This window comes from Zootoca vivipara, chromosome 3 (genome assembly GCF_963506605.1).
Source record: "Zootoca vivipara chromosome 3, rZooViv1.1, whole genome shotgun sequence".
Lineage (NCBI taxonomy): Eukaryota > Metazoa > Chordata > Lepidosauria > Squamata > Lacertidae > Zootoca > Zootoca vivipara.
The window spans coordinates 22152942-22178435 of record NC_083278.1 but is presented as its reverse complement, the minus strand read 5'-3'; the positions used below and the strand labels follow the sequence as shown (position 1 = coordinate 22178435).

Genomic DNA, 25494 nt, shown 5'->3' with positions numbered 1-25494 from the left:
AGGCCAAAACTATATGTTTGGGCAACTTACTCATAATATAGTTATCTTCCTCCCTTCCTATTTATCATTGCGGGAGCTTAAGGTGACATCTCAATTTCAGCCGAGAGATGTACTCCTTTTAATAAATATGCTGACAGCCCTGTTCCTGTTTTGTGTGAGTGGCTGTACGGCCACTGACGTATTGCACAACAAATACTCCCCAGGGACATGGGCATGGCATGTCATGAAAGGTAGAGTTATAGAGAGATCGCCATCCCTCTTCCTTTCAGACAAGTTAAGGGCCCCCAAGTGACCTGTTGGCAGCCCCTTGACACTGCAGCGGGTGGAATATGAATGCTGATCTCAGTTTAAATAATAAATCTAAATTTGAAGATGTAGTCTATTCTGCTGCAAGGGACTAAGAGTGGTGTCCAACTATGTGCTACTCAGAATAGAACCAGTGAAATTAATGGATGTAAGTTAGGCAACTTCATTAATTTCAGTCGGTCTCCTCTAAGTAAGTCCAGCATTGGATACAGAATGTAAAAAAACCCAGTACTTGATTGCATATTACACCTTTGCAGAACGGTTGCCATTATTGTGCTACTCTGCTGTGATCAGCTCTCATGATGCATTGGTAATGTTGGAAAGCTTTGGATCACACAGAGAGGCTGCGTCAGATAGGTACTTCCCACCTTCGAATCAGCGGCCCCAATGGAGAAGGGATGTACCCATAGGATTTGACCTACCGATGCCATATTAACAAACTAGTTATCTATTCTTGGGGCAACCACACCACAGGGGTCTGATCAGTGATTTTAAAAAGGATGAACAATGGGGGAAACAATCTTATGTTAGGGATGAGAGAGACCACCACCCATGGTGGAAGCTGAGGGTGGGAAGAAAAGGCGATTTTTTGCCCCAATGGTTCTAGTGTTATCTCATTTCCCATCCTGTTCCAGTTTCCCTCCTATTGGTTCTTATGGGAAGGAAATTCAGTATGTGTCCTGGATTAAAGTTTAAGACCTCCTGCAGGACCATGGCCTGGTATTGCTTTGACCCCCACCCGCTCTTTAGGATGCATTAAAAAGAAAAAAATGATCATGGGAGATCGTGGTGTTGGATCTCCCATGGCACATCTACTGTTCAGGCAGAAAAATAACAAAAGTCTAAGATGAGCTGCTCAAATCCCATTTTATTATCTCTCTAAGTACCTACCCTCAGCCCAGTTTCTCTGCTGGACCAGGCCAAAGTCCCATCTAGTTCAGCATCCCATTTTCACAGTGGCCAACCAGATGAGGAGCTCATAAGCAGGACCTAAGAGAAACACAACTCTCCCCACTTGTGATCTGCAGTGGCTGGTATTCAGAGGCCTCCTGCCCCTGACCTGGCTTGCTTCAGGGTCAATTAAAGGGACTGAGGCTTGCTAGCAATGACCTCATTCTCTGTAACTGGGCTTTTTCAAGGCCTAAAGTAATGACATGAGCGTTTTTGACAGCTATTGGTCAATGAAGGCCAAAGAAAGAAAAGAGCACTTCTTTGTACAAAATCCATGGATTTATTTAAGAGACTTTTAGGTTTCCTTTTAGGACCATGACATCACAAGGGAACTCCACAAAACAGCAATAAAGCCTGACAACAATGCAATTACCAATAACAACCCACATTTACAGTGCAACCCTACACAAGTCTACTAGGAAGGAAGTCTGATGGACTTCATCAGGGCTTGATTATCATTCAGCAGCGTTGCTAACTGCATTATCAACCTGTCTTCTCCACCCTCCACTTTCAGAAGCAGAGCTAAGCAAAACAACATGTATGTGCAATTTGGCAGATTTGATGGAAGTCACAGGGCACCCTGTGTCGTTCTTAAAAGCACTCCGCTCATGTTTGAAGGCTGAAACACAGCTTGAAGGACATATTATTGGAGAATCATCCTTGGCAGCGCCCTCCTTGAAATGATTTTTTCCGCACAACATTTGAAACTAGAGCAACTGAAGGCATGGTGGGGAAAGTATGAGAGTGGCCACAGGTATATGCCCTAGATGCCCTCAGTATACTGTGTGAACAGAGCTCACGGGGCTGCACACTATACACACTATACACCTGTGTGACTGGGCACCCACCACCAAGGATCTGAGACAGAACCGGATTAAGACCTTGAGAAGCATTTCCAAGAGTTTGGTGCCCCCATATATATCTAATTCAAAATATAGGCACTAATAAACCATAGAATAAAATTTTATTTTTTGAAATGAAATGCAACCTACAGTAGGATGGAAAAAGATGTTTCTTTTTGTATACTCCCACTTCATTTACATTTATTATTTTGATTATATTTGCATGTATTTATTGTGGGAGCCTTTTTTGTGGAACCTGGTTCAACTGCACCATATAATCCATAATAATCCCAGCAATGGGATTATTTCTGTGGTGTGCCCCGCTTCCCTTGATGCCCCAAGCACATGATTATTTTGCTTAATGGGTACTCCATCCTTGATCTGACAGCTGGTGTAGTGCAGTGGTTCAGACTGGAAAGACCCAGGTTCAAATCCGTTAGCTCGTTGGTTGCTCTTGAGCCAGCCCCCAACCCTGTGGTTGGGGTCTGTGTTTTACTGCAAACGTACATGCTCTTCAAAGGAAAGGAGGGGTGTAAGTGTAATTGCATTACACGGTATATTAAATGTGAGTGGGGGTCATGCCATCATGACCCTGCTCTCTTGCCAGGACCCTTTCAGTCATCTTAGGTTGTGTGGAAAGGTTCAGCTAAGCCCCACATAAAAAAACGTCTCAGTGACATTGATGGAGCCACTCCAGCCAGCACCAATTCAGGTCTAATTAGGTCTAATTAGGTGAGCCACTCACAGCAAAGGAAGAAGGAGAAGGAGAAGGAGAAGGAGATGGAAAGCTTGTGCACCTGCCGCCTCAAGATTCTTCTTGCATTATCATGGGAAGGGAAATTGTTCAGAGTACAGAATCTGCATCTCCTTAATGTCACTAATGAAACTTCATAGCCTTCATTTGCCTGCTGTAGAGTTTCAGTAATAATGTGAAGGCTTTGATGGTGGGTTCTTCTCATGCCGTTTCCCTCCACCCCTCCTCTGGTCATGCAGGGTTCAGGAGCAGAAGTCTCAGCACTGGAGTGAACAGAGAAGGATCCGGTTTGTCACCAGCTTGTCCGCTTTGGAGGAGGAGATACGCACAGCCAGGCTCCTTGCTAGAGAACACCTGGACAGAATTGCCATACAGAGGATGGTACTGTAAGAGGGTTTTTGTCCTTTCCTTAGTTTGTGGGCCTGCTCAAGCTCCTTCCTTGCTAGGAGACTCCTCACTGCCTAGTTCTCTCCTCCTCCTCCTGTTTATTTAATTTGTTTCCCCTCTTGCGCTGCAGGTAGAAGAGAAGATGGCTTTGGAAAGGTATACCGTTGAAGAGAATATCAGTCGAGCCCCTGAAATTTTGGTGCGGCTCCGGTCTCACACTGTCTGGGAGAAGATGTCCGTCAGGCTTTACTTCACTGTCCAGGGATTTCCAACTCCTGTTGTACAATGGTAAGGCCTTGACCCCTTTCCAGGAATCTCAAAATGGTGTGAGGCTTTACTCATTTGGGAGCTTCGGCTCAGCTATTAAGTGTCACATACATAATGACTATGTAAAAAATGCTTTGTAATCCTCAAAGACACGCTGGATGGGTGCTGTTGACATTGCAGTTAAAGGAACCGAAGTTTTTGTACTGCAGACATACACACAGTAGCTATTTTGGAGCACAAAAGCTGTGGCACACTGGCCTAAGGGCTTAGAAAAGAGGGAGGGAAACCCCTCTACAAGTTTAAAACTCCTGCTGATTTTAATGGAACAGCATAGCAGCCCAAGACTACCATTATTGCTTTACAATAAGAGTTGAATGCTACAAAGTCGCCTAAGAAAATGTGAATCAACTGGAGCGACTGGCGTGAGAGCTGGGCAGGGAGCAGTAGAGCAAGACAATCATTGTAGTAATCTAAATGAGGGTGGGCAGACTTTAGGCTCGTGGAATCTTTTTATTTTTAGGGATTTTTTTTAAATACTAAAACTCTTAAGACCCACCAACCGGAACCTGGTACAAAAGACATACCGTACACTTCGATTCAAATAATTTTGAGCCCAATACATTTTTTCGAGTACCAGAACTAGCTACACATCTGAAGCTCTCTTCCATTTCCACAGTAGAATTTGGGACCAGGTGAGTCGTTGTGTTGCTGCCATTGTCAAGCAGTTGGGAGCTAGGAATCCTTGCCAATCCACTGCCAATATACCAGTAGATGCTGCTGTAGCTTCTCCCCCAGCCTTGTTCTAAACCTTCTGTAAGTGTAAGCTGCAAGCAAGTTGTTAAATGCTACAAATGTATAGTTACATCTTAATAATAAGAAGGACCCAGGTGGCGCTGTGGTTAAACCACTGAGCCTAGGGCTTGCTGATCAGAAGGTCGGCGGTTCGAATCCCTGTGACGGGGTGAGCTCCCGTTGCTTGGTCCCAGCTCCTGCCAACCTAGCAGTTCGAAAGCACGTCAAAATGCAAGTAGATAAATAGGAACCGCTACAGCGGGAAGGTAAATGGCATTTCCATGTGCTGCTCTGGTTTGCCAGAAGCGGCTTTGTCATGCTGGCCACATGACCTGGAAGCTATACGCCGGCTCCCTCGGCCAATAATGCGAGATGAGCGCGCAACCCCAGATTCGGTCACGACTGGACCTAATGGTCAGGGGTCCCTTTACCTTTAATAATAAGAAGTAACTATAAATCACTCTCAGTGAGTCTGCCCATGCATGTTCACTGACAGCTCGGACATCACATGATAATGTACATGTGTGAAACAGCCTTCGCAGATCAAACACCGAAGAATTTTCACATAATATAATCTTGGATCCCTTTTCATCTGAAGACGTTCACGTATGCAGCTCAAAATCACCCAGTGATAAGTCAAAGAGTGAAGAGGCATTGGCAGCATATCCACATGCCTGAATGTGTCTAACCTCCATTCTGTTGACTAGGGAGAACGAGTGCCTTGATTTCTCTTTTGTAATCATCTGTTTCCTGGGAAACCTATTTTCTGTTTCATTATTTCAGTCATGACCTGCTTGTGGCTTAATATTATGTCTGTCTTCAACTTTACATGAAGTAATTAAGTCTGTGAGCAGTATTAGGGATGTATAAGTAATGTATTTCCACTGTGTTTCACAGTAGCTAAAATGTTGCCTCCCCTCTGTCCTGGGTTGCTATCCTTGCCAGTTGATATGTATGTCAACGGTTCCTATCACCCCTTGCCACCAGTCATAGGATCTTAGTAAGCTGCCTTACACTAAGACAATTGGTCTATCAGTATTGTCTATACTGACTTGTGGAAGCTCCAGGATTTCAACAGAAATCTTCTCCATCGGCTCTTGGAGATACTGGGGCTAAACCTGAGGCCTTATGCATGCAACACATATGCTCTACCAATGAGTTACTGTCCTTCTCCTTTCCCTGCCATTCTAAAGACAGATTTGGTAAGGGCTGATGATGGACAAAGACAGACGCTAGCATAAAGCCATACAGGGAGGCACACAGTTAGTCATGCTCTTCCAGATGTTTCAGGGGAAAATAGGATGTCCTTTTGCACCATAGGGAAACTTACTGCATGATGGCTGTAATTCAATGGTGCAATAATCACATGCAGTCCCCCATGTGACTATTAGCATGACTATTTGCTTAGGAAGTTCTCCTGTGCCTTTAATAACTGCACAGAAGAGGGAATGATTGCAGGATAGCTTATAAAGTTTCTAGGGGAGCTACACTTAGTGAGATTTATGTTGTGCAGCCATTAAAGCGACAGAAGTCCTGTCCTCCTGTGTGCTCAGCTGGATTGAGCAGTGAGCCTAACTAAATGAGATTATGGACATCTATGTTCAATATGGGATGCTGGTGGCGCTGTGGGTTAAACCACTGAGTTTAGGGCTTGGTGATCAGAAGGTCGGCGGTTTGAATCCCCGCGATGGGGTGAGCTCCCATTGCTCAGTCCCTGCTCCTGCCAACCAAGCAGTTCAAAAGCACGTCAAAGTGCAAGTAGATAAATAGGTACTGCTCCGGCAGGAAGGTAAACAGCGTTTCCATGCGCTGCTCTGGTTTGCCATAAGTGGCTTACTAGCCACATGACCTGGAAGCTGTACGTCGGCTCCCTCAGCCAGTAAAGCGAGATGAGTGCCACAGCCCCAGAGTCGTCCGCGACTGGACCTAATGGTCAGTGGTCCCTTTACCTATGTTCAATACACATATTTTGTACATATTCCCTACACCATCCGTTCTATATACGTGCAGAAGGTCATTGAAATGAGGCAAACAGCTGGTGTTCTTACTGTTGTTATGTCCTAAATGCCATTGAATTGCTCCTTACTTACTGTTGCAATTTGTTTATTGGTGCGATCTGTCCTCTTTTCATGCATTAGGTATAAAAATGAAGAACTGATTACTCCTGCAAGTGAGCCTGGGAAGTACACAATCGAAAGCAAATATGGGGTGCATGTCTTGGATATAAACCGGTAAGGATATTTTCTTCTTCTTTTTGGGGAAGTACATTTAAGTGAATAAACGACCTCTACAAATATAGCGTACTATGCCACAGCAACTATAGGGGGAGTCAGATGACCCCGTGGATTCAGAAAACATGGCCTTGCACGGCAGCCCCACGCCCTTTGCAACCTAAAGCTTGGCCGCTTGTGTGATTGGTGCATGTGAAGGGACTGTACATGAGAAGAATCCTGATAGGGCTTGAATCCCCCATGTGGATGAGCTCTGTGTGAGCATATCTGTATGCACACTGAGCACCAAACATATGGCATACCTGTCAACTGCCCTGAAAAAAATTGGACATTTTGTTTCCCCCCACGAAATTGCTCTTGCCCAATTTCGGGCCAGTATCTCACTCCAAGAAAGCATGTTTTCCAGGTCCGTGATCTTGCACGGCACCCCAAAGCATGTGTTTTAGGGTGCTGTGCCCAAAGAACTGCTTTTTGATGTCTGCAATCTCTTTTTTTTAAAAAAATATTTTTATTAATTTTCCAATTAAAACCAATTATATCACATTCAATATTTCAAATTATACACATATATATATCAATCAAACCGAATGTTATGCCAAATCATCTAAAGAATTTTTTATTTGGGTTCCCATGCTTCAAGAAATTGGGAATTCCTCGCAACTGTCCACTGCCGTCTTTTTTCTAAAGTTCAAATCGTCCTCCAAGTTCATAATAATCCAGATCTTCCCCTTACAGTCACATAGATGTTTTCCACTTTCATCCGATTGTTTCCCAGCTGCTGAGATAAATATCAAACAAAGTTTCACAAATGTTCTTTCTCCTGTGTGAGTTAATCAGTCCAGCCTCCCCATAAATCTTCTTAATGGAGCTCCCTGTTGCGTCGAAGCAGTTCGAAGCACCGCCATTTTAAAAAGCTCAAATCACTTTCGTTTTCTCTCATAGCCATGAAAATTTACGATCATTATAGAATTTACAGCTTTTCCAGGCAGGAGACCCAAACATCAAACCATAGACTCTTGGTAAATTAATGGATCTCCTTGCCCTATAGCTGAACTTAGCTTCAGGTCGCTGCTCCAATTTAAAGTGCGTCACAGCTCATAAATCCTCCGAACGCGTCCAGAACTCCTTCCGTCCGACTAGGGGGGGGGGCTTTTCTCATCGGCAACTCCACATCTTTAAAAAATATGCTCAGTAACAACAGTTATAAAGTTCAACTCACACAGTCTTTTGCTTCTCTTTCACTCCAAACAAGCCAGGACATCGCGTCCGGGAAGGTACGAGGCAACAATATGAAGAAAAAAAAATAAAAACTCACTTCCCTTATCGCTCCGTCCCCATCAATCCTTCTTCCAGATACAGTACAATCTTTGACTCCTCTCCCTCAGCAGCATAAATTTCTCAGCAGTAAACAGCGCTTCTTCCCCTCCTTCTGAAGTATGTCCATAGATTTAAGCCTAATTATCTTCTTTAACCATGGAAATCCCCGCCATGCAGATTAGCGTCCGGGAGTCCTGGCCCTTGTAAGTGCTCAGCCCAAGCTCCCCCCACTCCAAAAACAGTCGGAGTGGGTCTGGGGGCATCGCGGGCCAGCGGCCCCTCTCCGTAACCCCCGGAGAGGGTAGGGGGTTGCCATTTACTCCCCTAGCAACCGCCAAATTCCTTACGAAGGTCAGAGAGATGGAAAACAGGTCCGCCATTCCTGCAGGCGGAAACCGGAACCTCTTGATGTCTGCAATCTCATGTGGCACCCGAAAACATGTGTTTTTGGGCAACATGACTGAAAAAGCGGTTTTTCTGGGTCCATAATCTTGCGCAGGTCATGTGACTCACATGGGATTTTGGACCCGGAAGATGGTATCCTGGATTTGGGCTGCATCACTTGGGAGGGTACGGCCACTGTGCTCATAGGGGAGAAAGGGGATCGTCAGAACCTTCTAATATGTTACACAAACCATTGGTCCGCTTAGACCACTTAGACCAGGCATCCCCACACTGTGGCCCTCCAGATGTTTTGGCCTACAACTCCCATGATCCCTAGCTAACAGGACCAGTGGTCAGGGATGATAGGAATTGTAGTCCAAAACATTTGGAGGGCTGAAGTTTGGGGATGCCTGCCTTAGACTAAGAAAGGGGGGGAGTCTATTGCATTGGTAGGCACTGTAAAGTTCACAGTCTACTTGGACCATGACTTACCTGTAGTTAGTTGTTTCAAGGAAAAGTGGGCAAAATGTTTTCTTGTGGATGCACGTGAGCCCAGGTGGAGACTTGCTTCAGGCAGAGCCTTGTGAAGGAGGGAGATGAAAACAGGAATGGCTGTCTGAATGCTGTAGCACAACTTTAGGAAGTCTTGACCCAGGCTGGTGGCAGTACCATTGGACTCCAGAGCAAAACCGGCTGCAAAATAACCACATGAATTTGTTGTTGCTTGCCCCAGATCTAATGGAAATTGATGAAACAAATCCTCGATTTTACCAAGTGCAGGGAAAAACCTGCTGTAAACAGACAACACAAATGATTGTTTGGCCAGTCAGATAATTACAAATCGATCAGGTTGCTGTCTTTGGCGGCCAGCAGCAAATGCTGGCTGGAGTTTAAGTAGCCATAAGCCAATTTAAGGAAAGAGAATGCTAAAGAAGCCGGGTTGCGGGGGGGGGGGGGAGCTAAAATTGACGTTTATGAACGTGGGAAATGCAAGCAAAGGCTAATGCTACATTGTCTCATATCCACTTTCCATAGGAAGGATCAGGGGGGGAAATGTTATTTTTTTCTCCTAGAAATTAGGCAGAAAGCTGTCTAATAGCAACTTGGAATCTGCCTGATTTAATGTTTGTATCTTTTCCTAGAAAGGGTGTTGGCCTTGTGTCCTTCTCCATTCAGGGAGATGATCTCCCCCTCTCCCCAGTATCTTTCCATGTTATCATTTCTTCTGACTTCTTAGGAGTCTTGGGGTCAAAATGTAGATGTGATGGCATTTATATCTTTAAGCTTTTGTGTGGTGGGAGGGGCAGCTAGCCTGGGGCTGTGATATGGGGAGAGAAGGCTTTCACCTTTTGATTCCAAGCTGGACCAAGGAAGGGACCCAGGTGGTGCTGTGGGTTAAACCACAGAGTAGAGGGCTTGCTGATCAGAAGGTCGGCAGCTTGAATCCCTGCAACGGGGTGAGCTCCTGTTGTTTGGTCCCAGCTCCTGCCCACCTAGCAGTTCGAAAGCACATCAAAGTGCAAGTGGATAAATAGGGACCACTCCGGCGGGAAGGTAAACGGCATTTCCGTGCGCTGCTCTGGTTCGCTAGAAGCGGCTTTGTCATGCTGGCCACATGACCCGGAAGCTGTCTGCGGACAAACGCGGCTCCCTCGGTCTATAGAGCGAGATGAGTGCCGCAACCCCAGAGTCGGACACGACTGGACCTGATGGTCAGGGGCCCCTTTACCCCAGACCATAGTTCCAGTCCGGACATTCCCTTTCTCCATGCCAGTGGTTTAAAAGGCCAAAGGTGTGAATCCCATTACACTTAGTTTGCACCTGGAAAGGACAATAATCCCTGGAAAAGCCAGTGAATGAAGTCTAGATGCATTTGGTTGAAATGGTCTTCTTCCAAGTGTCTCTTTATTTGTGTGATTGAAGGTGTGCCTGAGGGAATTTGGACATGTCTTGAGATTGGATGTATTTGGTCCCTATACTTGTTTGCTTGGATGAAGAAGAGATCGAGGGGCAGGGAGGGGATGCATTTGGTAGTGCTAATGGAAAATATGCTGGGCTAAGGCAGGCATCCCGAAACTGCGGCCCTCCAGATGTTTTGGCCTACAACTCCCATGATCCCTAGCTAACAGGACCAGTGGTCGGGGAAGATGGGAATTGTAGTCCAAAACATCTGGAGGGCCAAAGTTTGGGCTAATGCATCGCTGAGAAACTTGCTGAATAATATATTGAGGTTTGATAATTATTACTTTATATAATATACTTGGATAAATTAATGAGCAATTGGGCTGTACAGTGGAGACGCTCTCTTTCTTTTATGGTTTTTTGAGGGCTTTTATTCTCTTCTTTCCAAGTCCATTTCTCTCTCTCTTACACACACTCTAATAAAACTGCCCACCTAAACCAAATCTGATAGCTCAGTTGGTTGAGCATGAGATTCTTGGTCATAGGGCCATGGGTTCGAATCCTACATCAGGCAAAAAGATTCCTGAATTGCAGGGGGTTGGACTAGATGATGCTTGTGGCCCCTTCCAACTCTACAATTCTATGATTCTATGACTGTGTCCACCACATATTAGTAATACATCATTAACCATGTGCATATTTTTTTCCTTTTTACATTCATTTACTTGCTCCTCCTTTTCTCCAGTGAGCTCAAGGTGCTGTACAATGTTCTCTTTATCCCTTTTTATCCTCACAACAACCCCTCGAAGCTGGTTAGGCTCATAGTGTGACAGGTTCATTCAGCGACCTTCATTGCCAAGGGGACATCTGAATCTAGGCATCCCCAGTTCTAGAATAAAACTCTTAAATATCACTCCAGACTGCTGCTAATTGCAGATTATGGTACATAATTAACTGAATTAACAGAGTCATACTGTTGCATCCAGAAAGGCACTACAGCAACTTCTTCTACAGCTGATATTTAGTGCCCCTTCCCAAGTCTTTTGCGATGTAGTAATTTGGACATCAGCCCTTATCATCCCCATATTACAGAAAGGGGAAATATTTGGTGGCAACCAAGAAAAATAAGCCTGAGACCAGAAAAAGCTGAATGGAGTGCTTTGGGAGTTCCCTCTTCATATTCATTAAGAATCTTTGGAATGGAAGGAGAATGAATTTTTACTGTTGCAACAAGGTGTGTATCTGTGCTTTGCGCAATGCAGTTTGTACTCACAAGTATTCATGTATACTCTTGAATTATGATGCCCAGCCACAAATTTTATTCCACAGTTTAACCCACTCCATCTTTCAGAAAGCCAGGCATTTGCATTCAGGTGAAGCTTTCTGCCTATCATTCTTGTCCTGTAAAAAAAAAGAAAAAAGGAAAACTGATCATGGATTTCCATCACCTTCCTCTGCTTTCATTTAAAACAGGCATGGCCAAACTTGGCCCTCCAGATGTTTTGGGACTACAACTCCCATCATCCCTACCTAACAGGACCAGTGGTCAGGGATGATTGGAATTGTAGTTCCAAAACATCTGGGGGGGGCGAGTTTGGCCATGCCTGATTTAAAACTTTTCGTGTGTGTGTGTGGGGGGGGGTAACAACCCCACATAATTAGTGAATGAAGACCATAGTTATGAAGGAGATTCATGAACTGATCTTGCATCTGTTTACATTTTTGTGTGAAAAGTAGTCCAGAGGAGGTGAAGTCTTATTAAGATTTGAAGATATATATTGGAAAGTTGCAGACATCTCTAGTGTCATTTTTGGGTGGTGGTGGGGCTATAGAACAGCTAAGATTCCCCGCCTATTTCAGTATTCTTCTCAGCTGTTCATGCCAATATGCCGAGCTTCTAGTCATCCGATACTTGGCCACTTCAAGCAGCTTAGGAATTTCTTGGCTGTCATCTTAGTGGTTCTCTGAAGCTTATGCAGAGAACTTTTCCTTCTGATGCAAGTGTGACATTTATTCCTATGAATATACTGGGTGCTCCTTGGCTCCAGTGGAAAAATTCTTGAGGAGCCAAAGATGTGGCATCACCCTATCATTTTTTTAAAAGTTGCAATTGGACACTCTTCCATCTGTCCATTTGCCTGTATCAGAGGACTATGACATCTGCAACAAAATCTAGTGGTTTTTTTCCATTTTGGATTTGTGGTTGTCTCTGTGTGTGTTTGTTTCAACAGCCAGGTGTCACAGCGTTTATCTTCATATACTGTGGCCTTTCATATTCCTTTTCCTGGAATAAGCAGCAAAACAAAATGGCTTCTCTTTCCCATTCACTGCTTTTCAATTGGTCGCTGTTTCTACTTCCTACTGAAACCAGCAGCTGAGATCCCATTTTATTAAATCGTGCACCATATGTGAGATTTCACTTATGCTCAGCATTTATCCAGATATGAAAACCTGTGACCATGCAAGACTCCAAGTCACAGACCAGAAGTGGCAATATCACTCAGATGAGGCTTGGTTGTTGTAAACCAGTTCCCATCAGCTCCAGCTAGAATGACCACTGGTCATGGATGATGGGAGTTATAGTCAAATACACTATGGAGACTATAAGTTCCCCATTCCTGAAGTATGATTTCTTATCCTCTACCTTTGAAATCATAAAATTAATTGATTTCAGATCTCCCCTGCATATTATTCTGTGGTTTCTTCTTCTTCTTCTTCTTCTTCTTCTTCTTCTTCTTCTTCTTCTTCTTCTTCTTCTTCTCAGATGGGGGAGGGGTCTGCTCCTTTCCTCCTCGTTGGAGGAGGCCTCATGTTTGAGGTCCAGGCAAGGCTGATCGCTGGCAAATACGCTCCTCCTATATAAGCACAGGTGGATAGAAAGCTGGAGCTAGAAGGCACCTGATGGGTCCCTCAGAAGCCTGCCTCAAATTTATGCCTGCCAACGATGGAAATGTTCTGATTGACATCTTTGTATGGCTGGGAGGGTTGCCAACTGAGAAGAACTGGCCTTGTCAGTTTTGGCTCTCAATAGAAATGCAGCAGAGAGAAGGGCTTGATTTTCTATTTCCCCATAATCCCAATGTGTGTGAGGGTGTGAAGAGAAGGGGGAGAGAGTGAGAAGGTTTTGGCAGAAAGAAAAAAAGGATTTCCCTACTCACATATGGCTTCGGCTCTGTCCCCCACCAGCCCTAACTCTGCCCTCCACTGCCATGTGACTCCAGACTAGATTTCTCTAAGGGTATGTCACCTTGGATTTAAAAAGATTCCCTACCCATGCCCCAAGAATATTTTGGCTATTTGATGTTTTTACTACGGTCTATAAAGACGGTTCCAAACTTTATTGGATTTCTTCAAAAATTGAATTTCAGCCAATTATCGGGGTTGTTGAAATCATTTTTGGGCATGTTCCTGTCCTCTGAAGTGCTTACATTCTCTCTTCCTCTCTGTTTGGTATCATTTACAAGTTTTAGAAGTGCACGTCCTTTTCCAAAGTGATGGATGGATAATTGAGTAGCTCGGGCCTTAGGGCAGAGCCCTGTAGCACAACACTTGCTAGACTCTCCAGACCGGTGCTGGTACATCCAGAGGTGCACACACATATAGGCAATTGGGAACTCAACACTTCTACACATGTAGGCTTCCTCTAGGCAAAACTCTGTGCTTCATGCATGAACAATGGAGTTGGGGCTTATAGGGAATGGGGTGCGATCAGTGCCAGATTTATGTATAAGCTAAACAAGCTTTGCTCAAGGCTCTACTCTCTTGAGGCCCCCACAAAAATTTAAAGGGAAAAAACTGGATGTACATTTCCAAAATATAAGATAAAAAAACAAATACAATAAAATAAAATAAAACCTACATACAGCAACAGTGTTTTGTGTTATGGAGGCTCCTATGATGTAAGTAATGGGGCCCGCATATAGCATATATTCAACACAAAAAACAGTGACAATTTGTTGTTGACAAAGGACAGTTGGACATATAAAGGGCCCCATTATCTTCAGTAGCTTAGGGCCTCATCAAACCTAAATCCGGCCTTTTTAATTTTTTTAAATTAAAATCATCTTTATTTAGCTTCTTTAAAATATAACAAGCACGTGCAGAAAAAGATATAACAAACATCTCTCCTTCAAAAAAAAGTATAACATAATATAACATACATAAAAAATATACAACTTATGAAGGAATTAAAAAGAACAATAAACAGAGAAACAAAAGAAGGAGGAAAAAGAAAAAGAAAATATTATTTAAAACTTGAAAGCTACTTCCAATTGTTTGTTTATCACTTCCTTCACCAATTTCCATTTGCTCACTTTTCTTAATTCATTCATACAACAACACCCCCTAAAAGGTTTTAGCTTACCCTGTCTTTCAAATACATCACCCTATGCGTATCTTAATTTAAGCAGATCACCAATTTTGTTTCAATACCCTCTTTGTTCAAATAATCTTCAACATATTTCCACTCATTTTTATTTTTTTGTTTGGGAACATTTCTTATAGTAGCCGTCATTTTGGCTAGATTCATAATTTCAACTAATTTAACATGCCAGTCTTGTTGGGACTTCTTCCCCCTTCCATTTCTGTGCAATAAGCAATTGGGCCTCTGCACTCGCATATAAGAGTATATTTTCTCTAAATCCGACCCTGGGTACGATTCACCTCCCCTTCCATTCGCTAGCCTGTCAGGCAAAATGCTATTGCCCAAATAGGAATTGTCAGTAAATATTTTCCTACCAACAAAGTTGTGCTCCTATCTAATGGTCAAATAAGATAACTCACGTTTCTTTACTATTTGTCATATGAAGACAGCATCAACTTGTTATTGTCTTGTTATAGTCAGTGCATGATCTGTGTTTCCTTTATTAGCAAGGCTGTTGCTATTTCCACAGAGAGTTCTTGAGGTGTGCAAAATATAGATAAGGGTCTAGTGGTGTTGATGAAGATAGGGATCTAGTGGTGACAGCAACAGTAAAAAGGCTTCCCTTCACTCTTCAGAAATAGGCTGTTATTAGGCACCTTTGGATCCAATCTATAGGTACTGAATTTTGGCTGGTCATTTCAACTTTACAGAAGTCCAGAAACAATTCTGAGTATAGTTTGCCCTTTCAAAAATTATTTGAAGGCATGCACATTTATCAGAGCATAAATTTCATTTTAGATTAAAAAGTTTTTTGTTAGCTGCTTTGAGTTCCCTTAGAAAGAAAAGTAGGATAATAAAATAAATAGTATCCATTGCATCCACAGTTCATTGTTGTTTTTCTTTTCTTTTCTTTCTTTTGCCAATGACTATAATTCACTTTTTGCTATATAACACACAATTTTCAGGTCTCTGTGACTACCGGTATTAAATTCCACCGATTTGCCTCTAGTTTTTGCAATGCATGAGTGATGATCTGCCTCTAGGAGGAGCTACAACCCTTAGATATGACTAAAGTGATTCCAGAGTTTACTGTCATTCATAAGCGAGTTATCAAAATGAAGTAGTGAACATTTCACCTTTCAGTGATGTCATAGACCAAAGGAAGTGCTCTGATTGTAGATCTTCGCTTTATTTTTTCCTCCTCCTCCCTTCCTATCCCTTCTCCTCATGCAAAGCAAGGCTGTGACATTGCTTCTTTTGTGAAAAGGTCCACTTCACACCACAAAAGCTCACCGGTCATCCCAACTCTCTGTGTCGGTTATCGTCTGTCAAATCAGAAGCAAATGTGAAAGCGATAGTTATATCCTCTTTTTTCACCTTTCCTTATCTATAATATATCTATCTAATCTCAATCTGATTTTTGAAGAGGAAATCTGAAACTGAAGCACCCAAGCACATATTCTCAAGTGTATCACAAAAGTATCGCAGTTTTTTTGTAAATGTTTCTTGCAGGACTGAATGCTCAGTGGAAGTGCAATTTTAAAACACGTTCCAAAGAGTTTGGTTCCTTCTGTGCCCATCTTTATGGCATTTGTAAGGGGAAGAGAATATAGGGACCCTCTTCCCCTCATCAGAAGCAGCTCCTCCCCAAGCAGCGATAACAGCGAGGATGCTCAGGAGTCCAGTCAGGAAGTGGAGAGAGAGGGCCAGGGCTCTCTCAGTGCGGGAGAGCCCCTGCGACACAGGAGGGAGGAAGAGAGAGAGGGGGAAAGGGGGGAGAAGGAAAACATGGAGCGTAGACCCTTTCCTCTGGTTCCGGAATTACGCAAGAGAAGGAGGGGAAAGAGATTTGCCGTCCCAAGACTCTTATGCTGGAGGAGGTCCAGGGGCGGTCCAGTGCCGGATTCTGCGTCGGACTGAGCAAACATGTTGTACATACCCAGCTCACTGTAAATAGCCTGCACTAAATAAAAACTGCTAAAAGACAAGCATGCGGAGCGTCGTTACTCTAGAGTAGCCGCAACAACCCCCTGACAGCATTACTTGGGTAAAATTCATCTGTGGAAGTAGAAAGTCTTGTTTCTGCTAAGTGAGCAATATCAGACTTCTTGCTGCAGTTTTGAACCTGAACCTGTATTTCAGGAGCGGGGATTGTGGAAAAGCTTCCAGGGACCTTATGCCAGTGGTGAGCGGTGCTAGAACACACATTGGGTGGGTCCAGTACCAAAAGTGTGCAGGGCCACCACCACTTTATTTCTCTGATAGACACGCACGCGGGTGGTGCATCCCACATTGCCTTGTGAGTTGAAACAGGAAGTGCCTGTGGAGAAGGGGCTGAGCCAGTTCTCCCCCCTCTGCCAGCCCCCAGACGTTTTGGGGAAAGAGCCATTCTTCTTCTCTTCTTCTTCTGTTGCTACTACAAGCCGAATAAAGAGACATGAAATTCACTCTCGACTCTGAGTATATTTTCATAAGTACTGTGCATTTCATAAGTACTGTGCATAAATACTGCTGCATCTCTCCCTCTTACATTTTTAGTGCTCACTACGATGACACCGCGACCTACACCGCTGTGGCGACAAATGTGCACGGACAGGCATCCACCAATGCTGCTGTTGTTGTGCGTAGTAAGTAAGCTATAGAGACAGTCCAAAGAGAAATACCCACCACGATGCTTAAGTTGTTCGTGTCAGAAATGTTTGTCACTTTCTTTCAGGGTTCAGAGGTGATGAGGAGCCTTATCCTGCTGGAGTTCTTCCTATTACCTGTAAGTTTGCTTGGCAATTTGATGCAGTCGTATTGGCGTCATGAGTCTCGGTAGTACGTTCCCCCAGAATCATAATAAAGTTTGCTTCAAGTCTGCTATTGGGCACAATTTAAGATGGCAGTTTTAACCTATACAGCTCTGAACAGCCTGGGGCCTGCATATCTTAGAAACACCTCAATCTCAATGAGCTCTTTGACCGTAAGGAGAGGACTTCTTGTGGGTGCCAAATAACACCTGCTGGGGCTGATAGCAGGACCTTCTAAGCCAAGGTTTCCCAAACTTGGGCCTCCAGCTGTTTTTGGACTACAGTTCCCATCATCCCTGACCACTGGTCCTGCTAGCTAGGGATGATAGGAGTTGTAGTCCAAGTACAATTGGAGACCCAAGTTTGGGAAACCCTATTCTAAGCAGTGCCCCTGGTCTGTGGAACCCCTTCCCAAAACAAGCTCACCAAATGATCAACTCCTGGGGGGAAGTCTAAACTGTACTATGCTTGATGTCTTGCTGGGGTTATGCACCTCTCTATCTTGTTTTTTCCTCCCTCTATTACTGTACTTCACACTAGCTTCATTCTTGTTTTGCTTACAGTGCCCATGCCCCTGGACATCTGCTTCTCCCATTTTGATGTTCAGTTCTTGGAGAGGTTCGGTGTCACCTTTGGTGTGGAAGGGGAAACGCTGACCCTCAGGTGTGATCTGCTGATCACACCAGAGCTGAATCGCCTTCGACCTCGTGCTGAGTGGTACAGAGATGGTAAGTTTTTCTTTCTTCAGCTGAGAAATATGTGGCCGCACTTAAATGACCTTTTTCTCAGGTGGGCGGTGGTTGCGGCCCTAAAGTTGTGGCCATTTTAAAATCCACATTGTTGTTTGCTTGAGCGATTTTATCCCACCTCACTTTAGTCACTGCCAGGGGAGGGGGCACCGCAGTTTTATTTTGAATTTTTCAAGGGGTATAGTGTTGTGTGATGTTAGTCAAAAGCGTACTCTGTCCTTACTTCCTCAAGAGCACCAGACATGTAGATCGTGACCTAAACATTAGGAAGAACTTCCTGACAGTAAGAACTGTTCGGCAGTGGAATTTGCTACCAAGGAGTGTGGTGGAGTCTCCTTCTTTGGAGGTCTTTAAGCAGAGGCTTGACAGGCATATGTCAAGAATGCTTTGATGGTGTTTCCTGCTTGGCAGGGGGTTGGACTGGATGGCCCTTGTGGTCTCTTCCAACTCTATGATTCTATGATTCTATGACTGCTATCTCTCTGCAAATCTTTAGTGTACTCTGCATTAACAGCATTAGTCTAGAAAGCCAACGGTAAAAACCCTCTTGGGTAAGGGCGTTACTAATGGACTGATGAATATATATATATTTTAAAAAAGTACCGATTATAGCACACTCAGTATAGATAAGTCTGGGTTTGCTTTCACTCCCTTGTACAAGTTGTTTCATTTTTCTCAGTATTGAAATCTTCCCCTCCTCATCTTTTTTTTCTGAATTAATAATACAGGTGGACTTCCACAGTTTACTTCCCCTAATTAGACCCATGGGAATTTTTTGCTTGCTCCAAATTACTATAGTTTAAAGCGTTTATTGGCTATTAAACTCTGGGGAATGCAGTATGTATAAAAAACAGTAAAGTCAGATCCTGTTTATGGTTCACACATTCTGGAAGTACAAAGAGACACATTTCAGATTTCTGCTGCTGATTAACATTACAGGATTTCCATTCTAAAATACTTGGCAAAAGTAGGCTTGCCATACATCAGGAAAATACATGACATGTCCTGATTTTGAGGTGTAAAAATGGCATTGGGGTTTATATACCGGTATATGTTGGAAGCTGCCCAGAGTGGCTGGGGCTACCCAGTAAGATGAGCGGGGTGTAATAATAATAATAATAATAATAATAATAATAATAATAATAATAATATTGGAGGGTATGGATCCAGGGTATGACCTACAACATGCTTTCAGCCAATGATATATTGAGATGGCCAATGGTTGTCACGGATGCCATGAAGTTCTCAATTGGGACATTCAAGGTGTCCTTGGTATGAAAGTTTAGTTTCCCAACACTACTCTCTGGGAGTTCTCCAACACCACCTTCTGGCCCCAGCACAAGGCACAAATGACATTACAATCACTTAATTGCATAGGTGTTAATTGCACAGTTAATTGCACACTTAATTGCACAGTCTAAAATATTCTGACTTTTGAAAGTTGTCTGTGTATTTCCATGCGCAACTTGTGATTCCATGCACAACTTAAGTGCTCATTGTAACAAAACCTTATTGATTAGACTATATCTGTATAGAACAGTTCTGAGGAAACTAAACACCCTTCTTGCCCTAAAAGTAGCCATATCAATTGTAGGATCAATCAATCAATCAATCAATCAATCAAAGGTAAGAACTGGAATCGTTGGGAACTTCTTTAGCCAAGATAAAATATTCTACACATTTCATTGCATCAATTGCACTAGTCAAACTGATTAATTTACATTAATTTTGAGTCACAACCTCTCACCTGTGAGAAATTCAAACCTAATTTGATTCACTGCTCAGCAGGAATGCCCACAAGATTTTAAATTAAGTGTGTATTTATAGCAGACTTCAGATTAAACTGAAATCTGGCCTTAAATCACCCCCCCCCTTCCAATTTAATCTGACACATGCCTTGGATAGAGAAGTTTATTTAAAAGGATCAAAAGTGCATACACAGAGTGATAACTCTTGATTAGGGGTGTGCAATCCAGCCAAAGTTAAGCATATTTAAATCCCATTGATTTATGTGGGAGAGCAAAGCCTGTGCTTAACTCGCTGCTGTTGAAATCAATAGGTCTTAAAATACTTAACGTTGACTGAATTGTTCTCTAGATTATGTTTTCATGACACTGCTTCAGAAGGGTTTGTGGTTTTTTTTTTGGAGGGGGGGGAATGGGGTCCAGGTGAGCTGATTTGTTTAAAATGGCAGTGTTGAGACATCTAGTCACCAGGTCTCTGAGGGACAAGTCTTGAGTAGTGCAAAAATAGAATACTCACATCTTTATATAATTGGAGGTGGCATGAATTTGAAGGTTGACATTTTGGTTCTTTAAAGATAGAACTTCATCATACGGTGTAAAGTTTCTCCTGAATACATTTGCCCTAAAATGACTGTCTCGATGATTCAGCGCAGGTCAGAATAGGACCAGGGTCAGCCTGTCACTGCTAACCTGAAGATATGTGCAAATCTGTTCCAGATGTGCTCGTGAAAGATTCCAAGTGGACAAAAACATTCTTTGGAGATGGCCGGGCAGCACTGTCCTTTACCCACCTGAACAAGGATGACGAAGGCTTATATACGTTGCGTTTAGTTTCGAAAGGAGGAGTGAGTGAATACAGTGCATTTCTGTTTGTGAGAGGTATGGTGTTCTCTGGTATATGGAACGATTATGCTTTGCTCTGCATGTCTGATCATCAGAACGGAGTGGGGGGGGGAGGTAGGCCGCAACAGTCTATATTTACCAGATGTCATCACAATGGGAAATTAGGAGACATGTCCCTTGGAGACACTCCATTTCAGGGGTTATGCTTGTTGTGGCTGACTATCATGTGAGAATGTGGATGCAACACTTGTGTGTCCACACCACAGTGTTCACACTTATTGTAGCAGAGAATTTGATTCAATTCATGTAATGCCCGAGGGAGAAAAGAAAAAGGGGTTGCCTAAATCAGATGTGTGAATGAAAAGGAGAGGAATACATTAAGATAGAATGAAGGTCACCATTTGACCTCACATTTGCGTTCAAAATCCCCCCTGGCAAGTCGGAATAAGATTATATGAGTCCAAAGGGGCAGGAGCTCCATTTTAAATTCCTTCTTTTAAATGAGCACATTTTCTGTTATGTGTAGCTTTTTAGATTTCGTTAAATACTTCGGGAGAAATCTCTGCTATAAGCAGTCGAGCTATCCTCATTATATTCTGTGACAGAATAGCTCTGATAATAAACTTTTTTTCTTGTAAGTATAAATGATTTCAGTAGAATTTACTTCCAAGGAAGTTCATTCTGAATCCCAACCTTAGAAATACAGTGGGTTTTTTTTTTAAAAAAAAACAACAACATGCAAATCTTCTGTGCCGTTTGGTGCTGGGCACAAATTTACCATTTCTCTCTCGGAAACAAGTCCCAATGTAATCTCATGAAGCTTCCTAGCTCTCTGTTTTTCTGTTCTTGTTTTCCCCTTCACTGGAGCCATACTTTTGTTTCTCTAGTACACTCTGCTCATAAGCTTACATAGAAAATTCCACCTCAGAGAGGTAAAGATGACAGAAGGTGAAAGTTGAATGTTCCTAGTGGCCAGCTCTGATACAGGGAGATGGAACCTGTAGCCCTCCAGACTCCAACTCCCATCATGCCTTGCCACTGGCTATACTGAGCCTGATGGGATTTGGAGTCCAACAAGATCTGGAGGGCAACAGATTCCTGTTCTAATACATGCTCCCCAATGAATGAATCTCTGAACTCAGGGGGCTTCAGGGCAATGTGGGTGTTGAATATGTTTATTTTAATTTAAAAAAATAATTCCCAAAGAAAAGTGAACATTATTGAAATTAAGACAGTTATGAAGGGCAGCCAATCCACATTTTGGGTAAGAAGCCAAACATTGGTAGGATAAAAAACAATCCTGAGAGGAAAATATTCTCAAAGATTAGCGCTATAACATCCAGAATGAGCACTCACACTTTACATTGTGGGTGCCCTTTGCAGGATCGCGTGTGGTGCTACAGTCCCCAGGGAACTTAACGGCAAACAGGGACTGACCTGCCTCTCAGTGTTATTATTTGGAGGTTCATGCCCAGCCTCACTAGTCAAGTTTTTTTGCTGGGAGGTGGGGCCAGTCCCATTTACTGGGGGGTGGAGATGACAGTAGCCAGGCAGTCGGCTCAGGAGATTCACCCTCCCTCCCCTCCCTTGGTTTAATGTTTTCTTGTTTGCAGGTTAACTTTTTCTGCCTGTTTAGCGGGTGCTGCTACAGTCTTTGACTGGTTGCTGTTGAAGGACCGGGAAGAAATTTTCCTGCATTGGCAGGTTTTGTCTTCCCCGTAGCAATCCTTTAGTCTTTTCTTCCCTATGGAGAGGGGGGGTGAAGTGGTGACTCACCTCCCTGCGGCAGCGATTCCAGGGTCTCCTCTTAAAAGGGGTTACATAATGGGTGTCACTGGCCATACACCGAAAGGTTGTCAGTGAACTACCCTGCGTGCAGGCATATGGGCTGGGCTGCCTGCGTACACATACATCTCACAGTGCACCCCCATATTCCATTTACCCTGATGTGCCCCAGTTCCCCTGGCTGGGGGGGGGGGCTGGGAGGGATACACGCCCAAGACCTAAGCCAAGGTCTTCCTACATTCGGAAGTTTAATAAAATTTTAATTCCATAACACGTCAAGAGTCTTTAGCCCTTCCTTATGATCACTGGTGACGCAAACTTGATATTCTTTAAGGCCCAACTGTAGTGTCATGTTGTTGTTTTTTGCATACTCGTTCCTTAATGCACGCACAATGTATGCTCTGAAGGGACATATTTTCCTGTACATAAAATCCCTTTATACAGCTGGATCTATCATAGCATGAAATGCCACTTCTTCCTTTTTTGCACGAATGGTTTATGACACATAGCTTATTGTTGCAATGTCAGTTCCTTAGGTTTAGAGCTGAACTTCTTTTTAAAGCCACCAAATTTATGCCTCCCACCCCCCGGTTTAGTTTAATTGAAACCCAGAATCATCATCATCATCAAGTTTATTTTCCAAACAATGCTCAAAGCAATTCACAAGAATAGGAAACAAAGCAATAGGTATAACACAGTCATAAATATCGCAAACACATTTCATAAATATGGTAATTTATATCCACATTAGCAAACTAACAGAAACATTGCTCATGGGTTTCATATACATGCACCCGCTGAGAATATAAACTGAATTATGGTTCAGATGTCATTAAATCTACATTTCTGCTTGGTTTCAGATGCTGATGCTCTGGTAATGGGGGCACCAGGAGCACCAATGGAAGTGAAATGTTATGATGCCAACAGAGATTATGTTATTGTTACTTGGAAACCACCCAATACAACCCATGAAGCTCCAGTTATTGGCTATTTTGTGGACAGGTATATGTCTTGTGGGATTAGTGTTTCTTTTGTACATCAAACCCATAAACAAATGATTAAAGAGTATAACACTGGTTTTACTTGCTATGGTGAATTAAGAGCAGTATCATTCGGGTCTCTTTTATCGTTCCTGTTTCTGTGTGGGGTTTATGATTTTGTCACCAAGTCTCCAGCCTGAGTTCCAGCCTTATTTGAGCTGGGTCACACAAGCAGATACATGAGATAGCCGTCTGGGGTAGCTCAGCATGAAACTCTTAATCTTAGGGTGGTGGGTTCGAGCCCCACCTTGGGCAAACAATTCCTGCATTGCAAGGGGTTGGACTAGATGACCCATGTGGTCTCTTCCAACTCTACAATGCTATGATAAATCACACCTGAATGTGTGTCAGCTCCATGGACTCCTTGCTGCCAAGGAGAGTGGTGGAGTCTCCTCCTTTGGAGGTCTTTAAGCAGAGGCTTGACAGCCATCTGTCAGGAATGCTTTGATGGTGTTTCCTGCTTGGCAGGGGATTAAACTGGATGGCCCATGTGGTCTCTTCCAACTCTATGATTCTATGACTCTTGTAAGTATTTTACCACCCACTACACTCCATTAGTACTTTAACTTACAGCAGATCCCTGTTTTGCCACCCAGTGTTTCTAAAGTCACTGACCATACTCCACATTCAGCATGGATGTGTATGGCAATAAATAACATACATGCCTTCAACAACTCCAACAAACCATTCCTTCCAGTAGCACCTTAGAGACCAACTAAGTTTGTCATTGGTATGAGCTTTTGTGTGCGTGCACACTAATAAACCATGTAAGAGGAATCTTAAGGATGTTTTTGCCATTCCATTTTGTTACATGTTCCTGGAGCAGTGTGGGATCCTGTCACAGAGAAGAACCTCATGTTTGGCATGAGCTGGCTGTTACGAAATGTTGGAAAGCTTTGCTTCCCCTTGTCTTTTTGTCCCTTTCCAACATCCAGATGTGAAGTGGGTACTGAAAACTGGGTTCAGTGCAATGATGCTCCTGTTAAAATCTGCAAATATCCAGTGACTGGGCTGTTTGAAGGGCGTTCCTACACATTCCGTGTGAGGGCAGTCAACCAGGCTGGTGTCAGCAGGCCATCTAGAATCTCTGAAGCAGTGGCAGCTCTTGACCCCGTTGACTTGGAAAGATTGCAAAGTAAGTAACAGGTGAACGAAAGAAATCTTCAGCATTTATTCAAGCTGCAACCTTACACTTATTTACTAAGAGGCATGTCCCACTGATTTCAGTGGGACTTCTGCTTGTGTTAAAATGTTGAGAATTGCATTGTAACTTAATATTTGAAAGGATATTTTTGTTGTTGTTTCTTTTATAGCAGAGGAAGATTTTTTGTGGGTGAGTGGAGAGGTCCGTTCCCTCTATTATCTTCACTAGCTAACGATAACACAAGAGAGCACCAACCTTGATATACTTGGCTTTCTTGCTGTCAGCATTAAAAGGTGCACTAGGATCCAAATGGGTTCCTTTTATTTCTATTATTTCAACATTCAAAATTGATTTTTCAGATATAGTACTCAACCCGTACATCAGAATATTTTTCTACAACCAGTAAGCTCTTTTTCCTGCCTCTTCCCTCTGCATCTTTAAAAACCTTTGAAACTCCTCTTAATTATTTCAAGTAAAAATATAACTAATCTGGTATCATTTGTAGATTTGTCTATGGATGATGCTTAACTCCTGCTCAGACAGCAAGGAGTGATTTTCATTTGTCTGGGGTTCTTAAAACAGCTTTTGTTCTGTTTTGTTTTTATTTAACTTATTACAAAGCAATAACTATCAGGACGTGTTTAATTTTGAAGAACTTTACCACTGTTATAAATTGCTAGCTTCAATCCCTTTTACAGTGATTGCTTTCATCAGTTAGACAAAGCCGAGGTCCTTATAAAATGATTTTTGCAACAATCTAATTCATCTTCATCTTGCAATTTACATAAGCTATCTAAGGAGGTGCTCTTAAAGTTCAAACCTGAGAACATAAGAATTGCCTATATCAGGCAAAGTAGCCATCTATTTCTAACAGTAGGTAACCCAATGTCTATGGTAGAC

The 25494-nt window shown here is 43.0% G+C and overlaps 1 protein-coding gene across 1 annotated transcript in view; it reads left to right on the top strand.

Moving 5' to 3' along the window:
* Positions 1-25494, top strand: part of MYOM2 (myomesin 2) — a gene marked incomplete in the record, with an annotated part of 83149 nt that overhangs the window by 12831 nt on the left and 44824 nt on the right. Inside the window, 9 exon segments of the mRNA XM_060272452.1 lie at positions 3093-3234; positions 3371-3528; positions 6438-6530; positions 17035-17123; positions 17213-17263; positions 17852-18016; positions 20500-20661; positions 23271-23412; positions 24386-24585. Coding sequence (XP_060128435.1) covers positions 3093-3234; positions 3371-3528; positions 6438-6530; positions 17035-17123; positions 17213-17263; positions 17852-18016; positions 20500-20661; positions 23271-23412; positions 24386-24585 — 1202 coding nt within the window.